Raw genomic sequence first — 20,970 nt, 5'->3', positions numbered from 1 at the left:
GCACCTCTCACTCGCGCGCGCACACACACACACACACACACACACACACACACACACTTCTCCCGCACCCCTCCCTCTCTCTCTCTCACACACACGCGCGCACACACACCCTCTCGCACCTCTCTCTCTCACACACACGCGCGCGCACACATTCTCCCACACCTCTCTCTCTCACTCACTCTCACACACACACACACACACACACACACACACACACATTCTCCCGCACCCCTCCCTCTCTCACACACACACACACACACACACACACACACACACACATTCTCTCGCACCTCTCTCACACACACACACACACACACACCCAATCATCATATTCAAAAACTGACCACACACACAGTCTCTCGCACCTCTCTCTGTCTCTCTCTCACTCACACACACACATTCACACCACACACGCCTCTCTCACACTCTCATTTCCTGCATTTTAGTTTCATAAACTTTCAGTATTATTCATGAATAAGAATTTATAAAATATTTTTGTAACAACAGTTTTAAATCATTTAATTTTTTTTCAATTTTAACATTGTTTCTGTGAGAAATACATTGGTGTTTGTTTGTATAAAGTGTGTGTGTGTGTGTGTATATATATATATATATATATATATAATTTTTTTTTTTTTTTTATATATATATATTTTTTTATATATATATATAATTTTTTTTTTTGTGTGTGTAATAAGTGAGTTTTCTGTTTGTTTGCTTCCTGTATTGTCTCTGTAAGAACAGTTTGAGCTCATCCTTTTTGTTATTCCCCTGCGCCGGTTTATCTCTGTCTGTCCGTCCGTATCTCCGTCTGTCTGAAACATCCTTTTTCTCAGCAGTCACAAATCACAGCCGCTTGGTACCGAGCTTCAGTTTGGGGTTCTGTACTGTGAATAGTGTTTTCAGGTCGGTCCCACATCGACTTCCTGTTTACCGACTGAATGTATTTATGAAATGTATAGTGTGGATTATTGGAGCCACCGGATTCAGATGAACATTTTATTCCCCTGTGTTTCTGTCTCAGCGACCTGTTAATCAACAGCAGAGTAAAGAGAGATGTGTGAGTGGTTTGTCCCCCTGTGTGAGTGTTCAGACAGTGAGAGACAGCAGATATTCTCCCCAGGGCCGTATAGCATCAGGGTAGAAATAGGATGCTGTCTGTGTTAATTTTATAATCTATTATACAGCGAATTTTAACTCTCTTTCAAGAAACAAAATGCTGCTTCAGAATGAGCTTTAACCAGGAGGCTGTGTGAAATCCCTGGGGGAGACGCCGCTCTTTATTTACTTGTTTCAGGGTTCGTTGTTTGTTGACGTCGACGTTCATAAGAAATGTCCTGTTCCTTGGATCGCGTGCGTTCTGATACGAGCGGGCGGGATGCACGTCAGTGAGCAGCGGCTCACAGTTCATGTTTTTTATTTTATCATCATCAGTGTAGTCTGTATAGGGTACTATAAAATAATACGAATTAGAATAATATTAAAATAATCTTGTAGATTAAATGTGTTTATTTTTCTGTGAGAACAAGTGTGTGACTAACAGTATCTCGTTCTCCCTCTCTGTCTGTCTGTAGGCCATTCTGTTCCTGCAGCAGTTGTTGGATTTCCAGGAGACGGCTGGAGCGATGTTAGCCTCTCAGGGTAACACACGCAGCTTTTAGCCAACATCCCTCACACTGAGCGTTAGCATGTTAGCATGGACGCCCCATGGTTCCTCCTTTTCCTCCCTGAGTGAAAGATCTTCGTCTTGTTCTCCTCCTGCACTCCCCTTTCTGCGTGTCTGTGTGTTTCCTGCTGCATGTCCACCTCATTAACACGCAGCTGAGGACGCTAAAACACCACACATGCTAGCTTTAGAGCTACACCCAGATCACGAGCTGTCACGTGGAACATTTCTATTAAACTTTTATAATTATAATAAATAATAATAAATTAAATTTATATAGCGCCTTTCAAAAAACCCAAGGACGCTTTACAATTATAGACAAGGAAAGAAAAAATAAATAATAATAAATAAATAAAAAGTAAAAAGTCCACCGAGTAGGGGTCAGGATGTAATTCCCGTGGTGTAGCAGCCACAGTCCCACCAAAAGGCGCACGAAAACGAGTCCCACATCTCCAGCACCGCCGCCGCGACACCGTCAGCAACATCGCTCGAACACCACGCCATGGATCCACACAGCGAGCAGAGAAGCTCCGCCACGCAGAGCGCTGGTGTGTCCCAAACCGCCTGCACAGCCGCCGCGACGCCACCGAACAACATCGCTCGGAACATCACGCCAAGCGTTAAAGCGCAGAGCGCTGGACAACCACGATGTAAAATGAGAAAGGCTCACTGCAGTCCACAGCTGGGAGCGCAGGCATCGCCCACAGCGAACCAAGGCCTGGAGGGAACCGACGCCCAAAACTAGGTCCGGAGCTACACCACAACCGGCGGACTAAACACTCAAACAAACATCAAACACAGGAATAGAAAAAGAAATAAAATAAAAAAAGCTCCGGTGAGAAGCGGCAGCCAGAACGCGCACGACGTACTCTCAACCGGAAACAAAAAAAAAAGAATAAAAAAAGAAACTGTGGTAGACGGAAAAGAATTTTGTCCAGTCGTGTCAATTTATTTGGAATGCGAGAGGAAGAAGATATCAGAACATATCGATTGCCATGGTACGTTATTCTGTAGTTTGCTACCCTACACTCATTTATTTCATAATAAAAAACGTTTTTAAGTGTGAGAAATCCGCTTTGTGTAATATCCGCTAAGGGCTAAGCGCGCACTGCTAACATGCTAACAGCTCCATAAAATACGACATTAAAGATTAAATCCAGAACTGAAGACTGTGAGTCGAGTTTTATCTGGAACGGAAAGTTGGCGGTCGGAGGCGTTTAACGTCTCTGTGTCCTCAGTAATTTTATTTTATTTAAATATTTTGCTGATCGCTGATTAGCCGGCAGGTTTTTATCTCCGTATAAAACCTGTTGTTGTTTTTCAGCTTTGTGGCGCGTCTCATGTCCTCCATCCCACAATCCCACAATCCCTTGCTCTGGTGCTGATTATTCTCACGCTGCACTAACAAGACTTTTCTAACCTCCTGCACTTTGCTTCTTTCTCTCTTTCTCTGTGTGTTTTTTCTCTTTCCTTCTCTTTTCCTGCTTCGTCTCTGCTCTGTAGTCCTCGGGGACACTTACAATATTCCTTTAGACCCCCGAGGTAAGAACTCCAGCAGGACAGCGCTGCTCTCTGTCTCTTTACGTTCCTGTGTGTCTCTGTAATCTCCGTCAGTTCTGTTAAACCGGATTTATAAACAGATTTACATCTTTATGGGTCTGTCAGAGCTTCTGGGTTCATTAACTTCTCTCAGGGTTTCAGTTTCTCTGATCTGCTTTTCCTCAAGTTGAACCTCTTCCTGTTTCTCTCGCTCTCTCTCTCTCTCTCTCTCTCTCTCTCTCTCTCTCTCTGTATGATGAATATTTTAGAGCCAGGGTCCGGTTCTGTGCTTTATACGGAGAACGTCTGCTCATGTGGTGTTTGAATGAGAGCATGTTATAGACCTTGTGCACCTACGTCAGAGGTCGAGTTTGTTTATCCGCCATATTGGGTATCAAGCCGCAGCTCACTTCACACGCAGAAATTTTTGAAGAGTGATTCATGTTTTCAGTCCGAATGGCTCGCTGTGTGGCGGTAGGATGCTCTGACAGAAAAAGCACGAAGGGTTTATCGTTTTGCCGGTTCCCCGTGGAGGAAGAAGTGGATTGCTGCCGTAAAACGCGTTGACTGGGAACCAAGCGAACACTCGAGATTGCGTGCCCAACATTTCGTGTCAGGCAAGTGGCTTCTACCCCGTAACGTTAACTGTTTCAGTATAATGCGTAAATAATATACATTTTTGTAATAAACATGATGCGCTTGTGCATTTTCAATTTTTATGTTTCCTAAATCACTGACTCGTGGCGTTCTACACTGCCATTACTCAAACTAGTAGTACATCTAGTAATATCTATACACAATAGTTAGTAGTACTACTAATTAAAAAACAGTATCATGCTACCGGTTCATTTTTACCACTATAAATAAATTATATATATATATATATATATATATATATATATATATATATATATATATATATGTATGTGTGTGATCCAATTACATGAAATAGAATTACTCAAAATTTGATTTAAATAGTTGAAAATTCATATTAGAAACACTAACGCTGTGCCATACTCGAAAGGAAATAGCTTACAAGTTTCAGCAGCAGAAAGTGTTGCTGCTACGTGTGAGCAGACGTCTCCCAGACCTGCCGTACATGTACGGAAGCCGCGAGAGGCCCTTCATATAATCTTTTTTTATTCACCTTGTTATCCCAAGATAACGACATGATTAATTCAGGCTCTCGAGAAAACAACACAACTAATTCGAGATCTCGAGAAAACAAGACAATTATTTCATGATCTCGAGAAAACAGCTGAGATTTCTAGCAGAGCTGCGCCCCCTGTGGGTCAGACAACGAAGACTTTAGAAATTGGCGGACATGTAACGGAGCAGAAATGGCTTTTTACGATGCCTTGAGAGAGATTATCCCTTATTAAAAGACTTAATGCAATCTCTCTCTGTGTCAACCCCTGATCAAAATATTGCCTTATTAGGTGATCGATTATTCCAGACATTCTAATGACCAAAGTTGCGTCTATACAGAATGAGAAATAGCCCCAAAGTCAGCACATCACAAGTCTCTTGGCGCACCTGAATGAACCATTTCTCAGCTGTTTACTCGAGATCATGAAATAACGGTTTTGTTTTCTCGAGATCTCGAATTAGTTGTGTTGTTTTCTCGACATCCTGAATTAATTATGTCGTTATCTCGGGATAACAAGGTGAATAAAAAAAGGATTAGTATATGAAGGGCCTCTCTCGGCTTCCGTATGGCCATTCACAGTTAGTCTGGCTAACGCGACTTCAAAGCTCTGCGAGCATTTGGTCTGGCAAAGATATTAACCCCAACCGTTTCCCAAAGCGCGTGGTTGACCCGCCTCCCTGAAATGCCTCAGTTTGCTACTGGTCGAAGCCAGAAAAGGCTGTGACGAAGCTTAAACCAATCACATCACTCTTTCCTCTGACGTATGTGACGCGACGGAAACTGCTTGAGTAACAGGAAGAAGATAAATACCTCCAGGGCTGCTCTTTGCTCCGTTTTCAATGAGAACTTCCCGTTGAATGCTTTCAATACAGCATCTACCGCTGTGTCAAAGGCTTGCCGCTGCTCCATGTTCGTAATGTTTCTAGTGAATGAAGCGCTTCCGGCATAGATTCTGTAAACAATCTATGGCTTCCGGTCGCAGTTCTACTACGTCACTGCCTTGAACACGCCTCTACCCAGGGCCGTTGGAGATACTCAAAGTTGATTGGCTCCTGATTTTTCGTGAGCTTGGAAGAGCTGGAGATAGCTTGCCTTGCCAGACTAAGTTCGCAACAGGCCCTCGTGTTGCGTCACGCTTAGGATGGGCGGGCCCAGGCTAATTCACAATAACCCCATCCTGCTCGCATATGATCCACACATCGAGTGGTTTGTTGCTGAGCCGTTGAGAGTGTAACACCTTTATGATTATAAACATGGAGATTAGACTGGGACATGAGTATATAATACTGAATGTCATTAATTATTTATATTACTAATTACAGTATTCCTAGACCCTGGTACTATCTGTATTACTATAAGTTCTTATTTTTGTTCAAACAGGATTACGTTTCGTTTCAACATCGATAATAGCGATATGCAAATAAGATCTATTCTGAAAAGTCAATGTATGGTACGCACCTGTGAAGAAATAACAAAACGCTTTTCACGCATATGAACGAGCGCGTTCCGTCCCCATCCTGAGGAGAAACATCTGTACGCTTCTAGGGACTTGTAGGCTTTTAGTGACTGACCCCTGTAACCCCCTGGCGTGTTGATTAGATACTTGAACAATCAAGCGCAGATTTGGTTTCACTCTTACTAATGATATATGGGTCGACCCCTAAGACAGCAATCTCATGTCTATAGCGATATTTTTTTTTTTTTGCTGTGACATCCAGGGATTCAGCAGAAGTTGAAAGGCAGACTTGAGAAGACGACATCGTGACAGCGGGTATCGCTTACAAACTTGCGAAAGCGTGATCCCCAATATGGCGGTGTAAACGGATAATCACGTGACCATGATGTCACATGCACAAGGTCTATAGCTGTAACTTCAGGAAAACTACTTTAGGCCACTTCTGCTACAGAAAAGTGTGTGGGGGGGGGAGGTGCGCATTGTGAAATCTTAAGTAGTTCCATTATTTTTCAGAAACGAGCTCATCAGCCAGCAGCTACAGCTCCGAGTTCAGCCGCAGACTCCTCAGCACCTACATCTGTAAGAGACACACACACTTCAAATACGTTGTTGTCCTCGCAGGATTTCAGAGATGTTTGTATGAAAGATAAAGTGACAGTGTTAGCATTGCTTTATAAAATGAAGAACTGACTCGTGAACCTACACTACATTCATTTAGAAACATTCATAAATACGACTTTATAATGAAACGGAAAACATGAATAAAACGTGCGGGGATATTTTCCCGAGATCGCCGTATCAAACTCATCATGGTGACGTGTTGACGTCTCGAGCACTTTTTTGTCCACTGTGCTGTTTTTTTATGTACACACTTCTCCTTTAGTTCAAAAGGATTTAATTGTTTGTTTTTTGGCCTTTAATTGCTTTAATTGGTGTCATTTTTTGTAAATAAGCGTGTGTGTGTGTGTGTGTGTGTGTGTGTGTGTGTGTGTGGTAGGTAAAGTGCTGGGAAACCTGCAGCTGAATCTGCTGAGTAAATCTAAAGTGTATGAGGATCAGGCGCTGAGCGCCATCTTCCTCCACAACAACTACAACTACATCCTCAAGTCTCTGGAGAAGTCAGTATTTACTCCTCACCGCTCACAGTACGGTCCCCACAACTGACCAATCACAGTATAGCGCTGTGTGTGTGTGTGTGTGTGTGTGTGTGTGTGTGTGTGTGTGTGTAGGTCAGAGCTGATCCAGTTGGTGGCTGTGACACAGAAGAAGGCGGAGACTTCCTACAGAGAACTGATCCAACAGCAGATTCAAACCTACCAGCGCAGGTCTCTCTCTCTCTCACACACACACACACACCTCTCTTGTGTTTAACACTCCTGATGTGTAAAATGAATGCATTTATGACTGTGTATGTGTGTTTTGTGTCCTTTGTACAGCTGGTTGAGAGTAACAGACCACCTCACTGAGCGGAACCTGCCAGCACTACAACCTGGAACCAAGGTAGGAACACGCTCACGTGCGCGCACACACTCGCCCGAGGGTGTGTCCAAACTGTACTGGAGTTTCTGTTGTGGATGCGCCTGAGTAAATAAGCTGAACTCCTGCACACTACAACGTCTGTTCTCTGCTTGACGTCGGGGTCCTGCATCACCGTGTTGGGGTTTATTTCTAATAAAGTAATAAGGGGGTTTAATAATGGATTAACAGAGAGAGGGAGGGAGAGAGAGGGGCTGGTGAGTTCTAAGTTTTGCACGTACTGAGGCAATGCACACAAGTGCACATGGACACTGCATACACGGTGCACGTGATGAAATTTCCCTCATGCACAGTGTGTGGACTGCGTCTGCTGGAGTGCACTGAGGCTGTTACTGCGACATGCAGTGAGGCTTACAGTCACTGTAACCCTAATCCTCACCGTAACCCTCACTGTAATTCACCATCACTCTCACTAATTCTCACCATAACCCTCACCGTAACCCTCACCGTAACCCTCACCGTAATTCACCATCACTCTCACTAATTCTCGCCGTGACCCTCACTGTAACCGTAACCCTCACCGTAACCCTCAGTGTAACCGTAACCCTCACTGTAACCTTCACTGTAACTGTAGCCCTCAATGTAACTCTAACCCTCACTGTAACGTAACTCTCACTAACCCTCACTGCACCGTAACCCTCACTGTACCCTCACTGTACCCTAACCCTCACTGTACCCTCACTGTAACATAACCCTCACTGTAGCCTCACTGTAACGTAACCCTCACTGTAGCCTCACTGTAACATAACCCTCACCGTAGCACTCACTGTAACTGTAACCCTCACTGTAACTGTAACCCTCAATGTAACTGTAGCCCTCACTGTACCCTCACTGTAACTGTGACCCTCACTGTAACGTAACCCTCACCATAACTCACTAACTGTAACCTTCAATGTAACTCTAACCCTCACTCTGACCCTCACTGTAACTGTAACCTCACTGTAACATAACGCTCACTGACCCTCACTGTAACGTGACCCTCACTGTAACTGTAACCGTCACTATAATGTGACTCTCTCTGTACCCTCACTGTAACTGTAACCACCACTGTAACGTAACTCTCACTGTAATATACCATCAATCTCAGTGATTCTCACTGTAACCCTTGCAGTGTCAGTGTGTGTTACAGTGAGAGTGATATGGGGGTGTGTTACAGTGAGAGTGATATGGGGTGTGTTACAGTGAGAGTGATATGGGGGGTTGTTACAGTGAGAGTGATGGGGTGTGAGAGTGATGGGGTGTGAGAGTGATGGGGTGTTACAGTGAGAGTGATATGGGGGGGGTGTTACAGTGAGAGTGATATAGGGGTGTGTTACAGTGAGTGATATGGGGGTGTTTACAGTGAGAGTGATGGGGGGTGTGAGAGTGATGGGGGGTGTGAGAGTGATGGGGGGTGTTACAGTGATGGGGTGTGTTACAGTGATGGGGTGTGTTACAGTGATGGGGTGTGTTACAGTGATGGGGTGTGTTACAGTGATGGGGTGTGTTACAGTGATGGGGGTGTGAGAGTGATGGGGTGTTACAGTGAGAGTGATATGGGGGTGTGTTACAGTGAGAGTGATATGGGGGTGTGTTACAGTGAGTGATATGGGGGTGTGTTACAGTGAGTGATATGGGGGTGTGTTACAGTGAGAGTGATATGGGGGTGTGTTACAGTGAGAGTGATATGGGGTGTGTTACAGTGAGTGATATGGGGGTGTGAGAGTGATGGGGTGTGAGAGTGATGGGGTGTGTTACAGTTAGAGTGATGGGGTGTTACAGTGATGGGGGTGTGAGAGTGATATGGGGGTGTGTTACAGTGAGAGTGATATGGGCGGGTGTTACAGTGAGAGTGATATGGGGGTGTGTTACAGTGAGTGATATGGGGTGTGTTACAGTGAGAGTGATATGGGGGTGTTTACAGTGAGAGTGATGGGGTTGTGAGAGTGATGGGGTGTGAGAGTGATGGGGTGTGTTACAGTTAGAGTGATGGTGTGTTACAGTGATGGGGGTGTGAGAGTGATGGGGTGTTACAGTGAGAGTGATATGGGGGTTGTTACAGTGAGTGATATGGGGGTGTTACAGTGAGAGTGATGGGGTGTTAGTGAGAGCGATATGGGGGTGTGTTACAGTGAGAGTGATAGGGGGTGTGTTACAGTGAGAGTGATAGGGGGTGTGTTACAGTGAGAGTGATAGGGGGTGTGTTACAGTGAGAGTGATATGGGGTGTGTTACAGTGAGAGTGATATGGGGTGTGTTACAGTGAGAGTGATATGGGGTGTGTTACAGTGAGAGTGATATGGGGTGTGTTACAGTGAGAGTGATATGGGGTGTGTTACAGTGAGAGTGATATGGGGGGTGTTACAGTGAGAGTGATAGGGGGGGTGTTACAGTGAGAGTGATAGGGGGTGTGTTACAGTGAGGGTGATATGGGGGGTGTTACAGTGAGAGTGATATGGGGGTGTTACAGTGAGAGTGATATGGGGGTGTTACAGTGAGAGTGATGGGGGGTGTGAGAATGATTGGGGGTGTTAGTGAGAGTGAAGGGGGTGTGAGAGTGATGGGGGTGTTACAGTGAGAGTGATGGGGTGTGAGAGTGATGGGGGTGTGTTACAGTGAGAGTGATGGGGTGTGTGAGTGATGGGGTGTGTTACAGTTAGAGTGATGGTGTGTGAGAGTGATGGGGGTGTTAGTGAGAGTGATATGGGGGTGTGTTACAGTGAGAGTGATATGGGGTGTGTTACAGTGAGAGTGATATGGGGTGTGTTACAGTGAGAGTGATGGGGGGTGTGAGTGATTGGGGGTGTTAGTGAGAGTGAAGGGGGTGTGAGAGTGATGGGGGGTGTTACAGTGAGAATGATGGGGTGTGTTACAGTGAGAGTGATGGGGTATGTTACAGTGAGAGTGATGGGGTGTGTTACAGTGAGAGTGATGGGGTGTGTTACAGTGAGTGTGATGGGGGGTGTTACAGTGAGAGTGATGGGGTGTGAGAGTGATGGGGGTGTGTTACAGTGAGAGTTATGGGGTGTGTGAGAGTGATGGGGTGTTACAGTGAGAGTGATGGGGGTGTGAGAGTGATGGGGTGTTACAGTGAGTGATGGGGTGTGAGAGTGATGGGGTGTTACAGTGAGAGTGATGGGGTGTTACAGTGAGAGTGATGGGGTGTTACAGTGAGAGTGATGGGGGTGTTACAGTGAGAGTGATGGGGTGTTGCAGTGAGTGATGGGGTGTGTGAGAGTGATGGGGTGTGTGAGAGTGATGGGGTGTTACAGTGAGAGTGATGGGTGTGTTGCAGTGAGTGTGATGGGGTGTTGCAGTGAGAGTGATGGGGTGTTGCAGTGAGAGTGATGGGGGTGCTGCAGTGAGTGATGGGGTGTTTCAGTGAGAGTGATGGGGTGTTGCAGTGAGAGTGATGGGGTGTTTCAGTGAGAGTGATGGGGTGTTGCAGTGAGAGTGATGGGGTGTTGCAGTGAGAGTGATGGGGTGTTGCAGTGAGAGTGATGGGGTGTTGCAGTGAGAGTGATGGGGTGTTGCAGTGAGAGTGATGGGGTGTTGCAGTGAGAGTGATGGGGTGTTGCAGTGAGAGTGATGGGGGTGTTGCAGTGAGAGTGATGGGGTGTTGCAGTGAGAGTGATGGGGTGTTGCAGTGAGAGTGATGGGGTGTTGCAGTGAGAGTGATGGGGGTGTTGCAGTGAGAGTGATGGGGGTGTTGCAGTGAGAGTGATGGGGGTGTTGCAGTGAGAGTGATGGGGTGTTGCAGTGAGAGTGATGGGGTGCTGCAGTGAGTGATGGGGTGTTGCAGTGAGAGTGATGGGGTGTTTCAGTGAGAGTGATGGGGTGTTGCAGTGAGAGTGATGGGGTGTTGCAGTGAGAGTGATGGGGTGTTGCAGTGAGAGTGATGGGGGTGCTGCAGTGAGAGTGATGGGGTGTTGCAGTGAGAGTGATGGGGTGTTGCAGTGAGAGTGATGGGGTGTTGCAGTGAGAGTGATGGGGGTGTTGCAGTGAGAGTGATGGGGGTGTTGCAGTGAGAGTGATGGGGTGTTACAGTGAGAGTGATGGGTGTGTTGCAGTGAGAGTGATGGGTGTGTTGCAGTGAGAGTGATGGGGTGTTGCAGTGAGAGTGATGGGGTGTTGCAGTGAGAGTGATGGGGGTGTTGCAGTGAGAGTGATGGGGGTGTTGCAGTGAGAGTGATGGGGGTGTTGCAGTGAGAGTGATGGGGGTGTTGCAGTGAGAGTGATGGGGGTGTTGCAGTGAGAGTGATGGGGTGTTGCAGTGAGAGTGATGGGGTGTTGCAGTGAGAGTGATGGGGTGTTGCAGTGAGAGTGATGGGGTGTTGCAGTGAGAGTGATGGGTGTGTTGCAGTGAGAGTGATGGGTGTGTTGCAGTGAGAGTGATGGGGTGTTGCAGTGAGAGTGATGGGGGTGTTGCAGTGAGAGTGATGGGGGTGTTGCAGTGAGAGTGATGGGGGTGTTGCAGTGAGAGTGATGGGGGTGTTGCAGTGAGAGTGATGGGGGTGTTGCAGTGAGAGTGATGGGGGTGTTGCAGTGAGAGTGATGGGGTGTTGCAGTGAGAGTGATGGGGTGTTGCAGTGAGAGTGATGGGGTGTTGCAGTGAGAGTGATGGGGGTGTTGCAGTGAGAGTGATGGGGGTGCTGCAGTGAGTGATGGGGGTGCTGCAGTGAGTGATGGGGTGTTGCAGTGAGAGTGATGGGGTGTTGCAGTGAGAGTGATGGGGTGTTGCAGTGAGAGTGATGGGGTGTTGCAGTGAGAGTGATGGGGTGTTGCAGTGAGAGTGATGGGGTGCTGCAGTGAGTGATGGGGTGTTGCAGTGAGAGTGATGGGGTGTTGCAGTGAGAGTGATGGGGGTGCTGCAGTGAGTGATGGGGGTGCTGCAGTGAGTGATGGGGGTGCTGCAGTGAGTGATGGGGTGTTGCAGTGAGAGTGATGGGGTGTTGCAGTGAGAGTGATGGGGTGTTGCAGTGAGAGTGATGGGGTGTTGCAGTGAGAGTGATGGGGTGTTGCAGTGAGAGTGATGGGGGTGCTGCAGTGAGTGATGGGGTGTTGCAGTGAGAGTGATGGGGTGTTGCAGTGAGAGTGATGGGGTGTTGCAGTGAGAGTGATGGGGTGTTGCAGTGAGAGTGATGGGGTGTTGCAGTGAGAGTGATGGGGGTGTTGCAGTGAGAGTGATGGGGGTGTTGCAGTGAGAGTGATGGGGGTGTTGCAGTGAGAGTGATGGGGGTGTTGCAGTGAGAGTGATGGGGGTGTTGCAGTGAGAGTGATGGGGGTGTTGCAGTGAGAGTGATGGGGGTGTTGCAGTGAGAGTGATGGGGTGTTGCAGTGAGAGTGATGGGGTGTTGCAGTGAGAGTGATGGGGTGTTGCAGTGAGAGTGATGGGGTGTTGCAGTGAGAGTGATGGGGGTGTTGCAGTGAGAGTGATGGGGGTGTTGCAGTGAGAGTGATGGGGGTGTTGCAGTGAGAGTGATGGGGGTGTTGCAGTGAGAGTGATGGGGGTGTTGCAGTGAGAGTGATGGGGGTGTTGCAGTGAGAGTGATGGGGGTGTTGCAGTGAGAGTGATGGGGGTGTTGCAGTGAGAGTGATGGGGGTGTTGCAGTGAGAGTGATGGGGTGTTGCAGTGAGAGTGATGGGGGTGTTGCAGTGAGTGAAGGGGGTGTGAGAGTGATGGGGTGTGTTACAGTGAGAATGATGGGGGGTGTTACAGTGAGAGTGATGGGGGGTGTTACAGTGAGAGTGATGGGGGGTGTTACAGTGAGAGTGATGGGGTGTGAGAGTGATGGGGGTGTGTTACAGTGAGAGTGATGGGGGTGTGAGAGTGATGGGGTGTGAGAGTGAGAGTGATGGGGGTGTTACAGTGAGAGTGATGGGGGTGTTACAGTGAGAGTGATGGGGTGTTGCAGTGAGAGTGATGGGGGTGTGTGAGTGTGATGGGGGTGTTGCAGTGAGAGTGATGGGGTGTGTGATGGGGGTGTTGCAGTGAGAGTGATGGGGTGTTGCAGTGAGAGTGATAGGGTGTGTGATGGGGGTGTTGCAGTGAGAGTGATGGGGTGTGTGAGTGTGATGGGGGTGTTGCAGTGAGAGTGATGGGGTGTGTGATGGGGGTGTTGCAGTGAGAGTGATGGGGTGTTGCAGTGAGAGTGATAGGGTGTGTGATGGGGGTGTTGCAGTGAGAGTGATGGGGTGTGAGAGTGTGATGGGGTGTGTGATGGGGGTGTTGCAGTGAGAGTGATGGGGGTGTTACAGTGAGTGTGTGTGTGCGCGCGCCTCTGTGTGATTGTGTAAAATGTTGTTGTTTTCCAGTTGAAAGACAAAGAGCGTCAGGTGATCAAAGATAAATTTAAGGTAAGGCCAGAGCTTTCTTGTTGGTGGTGGTGTGTGTGTGTGTGTGGTATTACAGCTGCTGTATCGTGTTCCATTTGTGAGGTGTGTATGTTAGTGTTTATAGCTTTGTGTAAGGGTGTTTTGTAGCCTCTGCGCTTTGTGTGTGTGTGTGTGTGTGTGTGTGTGTGTGTGTGTGTGTGTGTGTCTTTAGGGTTTTAATGAAGGTCTGGAGGAGTTGTGTAAGATTCAGAAGGTGTGGGCGATTCCTGATAAAGAGCAGCGTGATACGATTAGACACGCCCAGAAAAAGCTCATCTCTGACACCTACAGAACCTTCCTACACCGGTAACACACACCTGTCTGTCTGCCTCTCTCTGTGGGGTTTTATCCCTGCTGGCTGAAAGGCCCGAAGGGGGATTATGTCACGGTGATTTCCGTCTGTCTGTCCCTCCCTCCCGGGAAGGGAGCTCACCTTCTGAAATCAACTCCTCTCACAATTTTTTGGAGGAATTTCACCAAACTTGGCAAAAGGCATTGTTATATGTCAGTAGTACGCATATTATTTTATTCAATTCGGTCGCATTTTACCAGAGTTATGGCCAAGTTGCCAGCAGGGAATATTGTGCTCTCAGAGCACTTTTGTTTTTCTGTCTGTAGGCATATGATGCAGAGGGGTGTGTGTGTGTGTGTGTGTGTGTGTGTGTGTGTGTGTGTGTGTTTTACAGGTGTGCAAACATGCCATTCACAAAGAATCCAGAGAAGTACCACAAATACACACCGGAGCATGTGGAGGACATGATCGACAAGCTGTTCGATACCTCTGCTTAAACCCCGCCCACTACATGCTTACTTGTCGTAGCCACTCCCTCACTTCCTGTTTCCTGCTGCACTACAATGCGTCCTGTTTCTGTATTAAATCTGTAAATATACTCAGTTTAATGCTCAGTAAAGAATTCCATTATACAAGTACATGGTGTATGTAAACTGACCTGTCAGTAGGGGGCAGTATCACACGGTCACAGAACTAAGCGTAACACGTTAATCACCTGAACAGCCAAACATTACGACTAATAAATTAAGTAACCTTTTATAACAACAACTAAACACCTGAAAATCACTGTGGGTTTGATTATCTTATCTGTATCTTATAAACAGATTTTTATTTATTTATTTATTTATTTTTACAAATGATGTGAACCTCCACTGATAATACTGAACCACATTAGTGATGATATACAGATACAAATCGATGAGCTGTAGCGTTAAATAGACTCGTTAGAGAGACGGTTAAACACTAAGGTTTTTGTAGCCAGAGAACAAATACAGTGAAGACAACAAATAAATGTTTTAACAGCAACAAAAAATCTGAAGTTTGGTCACACAAATGCTCCTTAAGGTCGAAACAATGATGCTGAGAATTATTTATGACCTTCCTGTTAACGCTTCTCTTCAGATCAGGTCTTGAATCCGTGATGCCTCAAAATAGCATCGTTATTTTATACGTACCATATATACACTCGTTTATTTATATAAATTACAAAAGCGAGAAACATTCAAATCTCAAGGGGGTGCAAACTTTTGCACTCAAGTACAGATATAGATATACATCCAGATCTTTTATATGAATATAGATGGATGTGTTATAGATGTTCTAGAGACATGGGTACAATCCTGATTCCAAAAAAGTTGGAATGCTGTGTAAAACGTGGATAAAAACAGAATGCAATGATTTTTAACATTCAAACTCAAACTTTTTTTTTTTTCGAAATATTCATTCATTCTCAATTTGATGCCTGCAACACATTCCAAAAAAAAAAATGTTACACCACCTTTTCTTTTAACAACACACTGTTTGGGAGCTGAGGCACTAACTGTTGAAGTTCTGAAAGTGAATCCCCCCCCCCCCCCCCATTGTTGCTTGATATACGACTTCAGTTTATGCACCACACATTTTCAGAAGGAGGCAGGCAGGCCAGTTTAGCACCTGCCCTCTTTTACTGCAAAGCCATGCTGTTGTAACGTGTAGAATGTAGCTTGGTGTTGTCTTGCTGGAATAATTGGAGACGTCCCTGACAAAAAGATGTCGTCTGGATGCACCATGTTGCTCCAGAACCTGTGTGCACTTTTCAGCATTAATGAAACCTTCACAGATGTGTAAGTTCCCCCTGCCATGGGCACGAACACACCCCCATACCATCGCAGATGCCAGTTTTTGAACTTTGTGCTGGTAACAGCCTGGACTGTCCTTTTCCTCTTTAACCCGAAGGACATGACGTTCATGATTTCCAAAAACAACATGGACTTGTCAGACCACAGCACACTGTTCCACTTTGCCTCAGTCCAATCTTCTGATGTCCAAGATTTTTCATCTTCAAGTTTACAAAATGTAATGTTGATGGAAAAAAAAATCAGAAAATGTATAAAAATGTACATACACAAAATTCTCTTCCCAAAAACAACACAATTTTAAAATAAAAAAAATCTAAGGCATGTGTGTGTGTGTGTGTATATATATATATATATATATATATATATATATATATATACACACTAGTACATCTCAAAAAATTAGAATATTGTGAAAAAGTTCAATATTTTCCATCAGTTATTTAAGAAAGTGAAAATATTATATATTATAGACTCATTACACATAAACTAAAATGTTTCAAGCATTTTCCTATTTTAATTGTAATCAGTATGGCATACAGTACAAAAACATTAAAAAAAATCTCAAAATATTTGAATATTTCATTTCGAGTTTGAGTAAAACAGTATGAACACAGTGTATCTCTCGGTCTAGTTCAGTACACACAACCACAATCACGGGGAAGACTGCTGACTTGACTGTTGTCCAGAAGATGATCACTGATGCCCTCCACAAGGAGGGTAAGCCACAAAAGGTCATTGCTGAAAAGGGTGGCTGGAAAAGGTGCACAAGCAACAGGGATGGCCGCAGTCTTGAGAGGATTGTCAAGAAAAGTTGATTCAAGAACTTGGGAGAGCTTCACAAGGAGTGGACTGAGGCTGGTGTCAGTGTATCAAGACCCATCACGAACAGACATCTTCAAGAAAGGGGATACAACTTTCGCATTCCTAATATCAAGCTACTCCTGAGCCAGAGACAATGTCAGAAGTGTCTTATCTGGGCTAAGGAGAGAAAGAAATGGACTGTTGCTCAGTGGTCCAAAGTCCTCTTTTCAGATGAAAGTGCATTTTGCATTTAATTTGGAAATCACGGTTCTAGAGTCTGGAGGAAGAGTGGAGAGGCACAGAATCCAAGGTGTTTGAAGCCCAGTGTGAAGTTTCCACAGTCTGTGATGATTTGGGGTGCCATGTCATCTGCTGGTGTTGCTCCACTGTATTTTATCAAGTCCAAAGTCAACACAGCCATCTACCAGGAGATTTTAGAGCACTTCATGCTTCCATCTGCTGATGAGCTTTTTGGAGATGCCGATTTCCTTTTCCAGCAGGACTTCGCACCTACCCACAGTGCCAAAACTACTACCAAATGGTTTGCTGACCATGATATTACTGTGTTTGATTGGCCAGCCAACTTGCCTGACCTGAACCCCATAGAGAATCTATGGGGTATTGTCAAGAGGAAGATGAGAAACACCCGACCCAAAAATACAGATACGCTGAAGGCCACTATCAAAGCAACCTGGGCTTCAATAACACCTCAGCAGTGCCACAGACTGATCACCTCCATGCCACACCGCATTGATACAGTAATTCATGGTAAAGGAGCCCCAACCAAGTATTGAGTGTATAAATGAATATACTTTTCAGAAGTTGGACATTTCTGTATTGTAAATCCTTTTTTTGATTGATCTTAGGGAATATTCTAATCATTTGAGATACTGGATTTCTGATTTTCATGAGCTATAAGCCATAATCATCAAAATTAAAACAAAAAAGGCTTTAAATATTTCACTTTACATGCAATGAGTATAGAATATATGAAAGTTTACCTTTTTGAATTAAATTATGAAAAAAAGGAACTTTTTCATGGTATTCTAATTTTTTGAGATACACTAGTGTGTGTGTGTGTGTATATAGAGAGAGAGTTAAAGATTGAGTGACCGATGATCCAGATGTTGACCTTAATTGACAGTAATGTGCAAGTGATTTGGAGGTTATTTACATCTTAAATTTCTAAAATATCAAAAATATATATATTTTTTTAATTAAAAAGTATGTGAGAGAGAAAGGGATATAGACAGTGCTGTTGCATCTGTAACTAGTAGGTGGCAGCACACTGCTAAGAACAGAGTTCAGTCCACTGCTAATTTATTTCCTCTGCTATTAAACAGTGTCCCTCTGCTGGTCTTTTATTAACGAGGAGCCCAGTGTGGGACGGGCCACGTGAACATCAGGTGATGTTTATGAATAATGTTCTCAGAGGCTGGGGGTAAATATGGTGGTGTGGAAACACTTCCTTAATTAATGCTGATCAAGAGAAGATGCCTGTCTGTCTATCAGGCAGACCGGTACCGGTACCAAGCACTCAGGTGCCCCCCCCCCCCCCCCCCCCCCCCCCCCAGGGAGTTCTGAATTCTTTGATCAGTACTGAAAGTTCAGAACAGTGTGCAGTGGTGACTACTATGGAGTAGATGGTTGTGGATCCTGCAGGTAGTCCGCGTGGGCAGGACTGTATTGATGGACGAGTGGAGAGCTGGAGGAGATGAGGGTGCAGTGGAGCTGTGTTTACTTTTTCACAGCCACTTCCTCCATTCCTCTGTTTTGGATTCTTCCATATTAGGCCATGAACGTGAGTGTGTGTTTCTCTGTGGGGAAACGATGGGAATTCCTGAGTGAGTTGGGCTTGCAGAGGCTCAGAAACATGCAGATCACACTGTTCCTACACTTTATAACTGCACTGAGGAATGTGTGGCATTTACTCAGCACAGTGGCTTCCAATTAGCATCCAGCTGTTCATAAATACCCAGGGTTCCACTGAAGGTTCTTCATCAGTTCTACTGCGTGCTGGATGAGTCACAGGTGTACCTTTACGAGATTGACTGACTGATGTGAAGTCAGAGGGTGTGAATGGTATAACCCTTCATGTTTATCAGACCAGGGTGATGATGTAAGCAGGTGATGAGCGAGTGGTGTTACAGACCTCCCCGGCTGTTCAGTGATGGTTTGTTCCAGCTTGACACTGTTTCAAGCCTGCTTCGTTTTCAGGTGTCAGGTATACCACCAGGTTGAAGAAAAGAAGAAAGAAAGCACAACTTTATTCATCACACACTTGTGAAATTTCCTCTCTGCATTTAACCCATCTGAAGCAGTGAACGCACACACACACACACAGCAGCATGTTCCTCATGATGTTTACTAAAATGTAAAAAGTCAAAAGTGTGTTAAACACTGGAGTCCATCTGACCATGCAGAAGAACTTATAAAGAACCTAAGCTTAGTAAAACATTTGAAAACAAGCCCAGTGACCAAGACTTGCGCAACTTTCACCAGAAAATAAGGTTCCTTCTGGGACTCTAAAGGATTAAAGTCAAGAACGTGGCTGATTGAGCACCTTCACAGACGTATGTTTTTAGGAGAAACCACCTTGGAAGTGACTTGGAGATGCTGCATTGTAGTTTATGAGTCGTTCAGGAAAGGCTCTGAAAATGATCTAAAAGTTTTAGCTAGTGATTAGCTCATTAGTGTGAGAGTAATTCTCAATCCAATCCCAGCCACTGCATGATGGAGTCCGGTTAAGGAGATGTCTAACACTATTTCACATGATACCTCCATAGAACTGGAACATAAAGTTCTGGGAAATGCTGCTTTCGTTGATTTTTCTCTCGGATGCTTTTAATTCTTGAAATGGCAGGAGGAAAACGCTGCTGGAATCAATGTGATGTTCACACTCTGATTGATTGATTGATTGATTGGTCAGAAGGTGTTGATTAATTCTCTATAACGGCAGCTCCGACAGTCATGCAGCTGCACATCACAGGTTTATTGATAATGAATACGCTCGTTATGTTATCGTTTCTATAGTAACCGCTCATCCACAGGGACTCTGTAAGGACAACTGTGTTTGTGTAACATTTCTGGAAGGAGTCTCCAGTTTTAGTGCTTTGTAACAGTCGGAGGTGAAGCTGGAGCAGAGGGAGTTTACACTGTATAGCTGCTGGAGTGGAAGGACCTGATGCTCGCTTTGAGGTGGTGATATCGTGGATCGCGATGTTTCCTGATGTATCGTCCACCCCCAAGTTCACATCCCTGACCTGGAAATGAAGGACAAGTGAATGTTCAACAAAACCTTACTGACAGCAAAACACCCCAGATTTCTAATAGCGGCCATGTTTGTTTGTTTGTTTGTCTTCAGTGTGACGTCACTTGAACTCGCGCCAATTCATAATTAAAACTTGTTTAGTGGATTAATTTGAACCCATTGGGATAAATTTGAGTTAAAGTTGAACATCTGGAACAGACTGTGAATAATTTCTCGGACAAACAAACATTAGTTTACAAACTGAAAGAGAAGAAAAAGGCGTGCGGTCCGGGACAGGAAGGGCGGGGCTTCTATCCTCCTGGAATCCTGGGTTCCAAGACCCTTTCCCTTATAAGGGCAAGAGAATGTGAATACGTCACCTGGAAAGCGCGAGAGTCCAGACATGGAGGGTGGGGCCAGTTTGTACGAACCAATCCAACGACCGGATGCCCGTGTAGTCCGTCTCTGATTGGCTGTGAGGCTGTGGGCGTGGTCAGATAGTGGTCGTGTTTCAAACAGCTCCCTGCTCCCTCCCCCTGAGAGCCGCCCTGCAGCCACCACAGCAGAACCAACTGGACTCAGAACCAACTGGACTCAGAACCAACTGGACTCAGATCCATCACTCAGATCCAAGTGGACTCAGATCCTTCTCACTCAGTTCCATCACTCAGTTCTGCTTTCAGACATCACTCCCTGTTCATGGCTGGAGTTTTACACACTCAACAAAATTATTTCAATAAAAGCCATAAAATATATATTTATTTAAAAAAATAAGATTATTAATAAAAACAAATACTTAACTGCAAAATTTAATTATTTAATAATTTCTGTTATTTGTGCGCTGTAGAAGTGCATCACTTTACAGTAAGTGTTTACTTTTATCAATAAATAATATAAACATAAATAATTTTTTGTCTAAGATGACTTCAATAATAAACACACAAAGTGTATTTTTATTTTAAAATAAATCTAAATACAGCACCAGTATATTATTACAACACATTATTATTCTTATTCTTATTATTATAAAACATTACCTATTTATACGTACCAAAATATTTTCCAATAAATTTCATTCAGTGTTTTATT

General features: G+C 45.0%; 1 protein-coding gene across 4 annotated transcripts in view; it reads left to right on the top strand.

Annotated features, from left to right (window-relative positions):
- exoc7 (exocyst complex component 7) overlaps positions 1-14,630 on the top strand; it is a 36,764-nt gene extending 22,134 nt beyond the window's left edge. For all 4 annotated transcript variants that reach the window (XM_060939152.1, XM_060939151.1, XM_060939150.1 and 1 more), the window contains 8 exons: positions 1,575-1,641; positions 6,325-6,390; positions 6,809-6,929; positions 7,041-7,136; positions 7,248-7,311; positions 13,641-13,682; positions 13,873-14,006; positions 14,387-14,630. In XM_060939152.1, coding sequence (XP_060795135.1) covers positions 1,575-1,641; positions 6,325-6,390; positions 6,809-6,929; positions 7,041-7,136; positions 7,248-7,311; positions 13,641-13,682; positions 13,873-14,006; positions 14,387-14,489 — 693 coding nt within the window. In that variant the 3' untranslated portion in view covers positions 14,490-14,630. The remainder of the gene's footprint in view (positions 1-1,574; positions 1,642-6,324; positions 6,391-6,808; positions 6,930-7,040; positions 7,137-7,247; positions 7,312-13,640; positions 13,683-13,872; positions 14,007-14,386) is intronic.
- Positions 14,631-20,970: the final 6,340 nt, after the last annotated feature.

This window comes from Neoarius graeffei, chromosome 14, assembly GCF_027579695.1.
Source record: "Neoarius graeffei isolate fNeoGra1 chromosome 14, fNeoGra1.pri, whole genome shotgun sequence".
Classification (NCBI taxonomy): Eukaryota; Metazoa; Chordata; class Actinopteri; order Siluriformes; family Ariidae; genus Neoarius; species Neoarius graeffei.
This window is presented reverse-complemented; position numbering and strand designations above follow the sequence as displayed.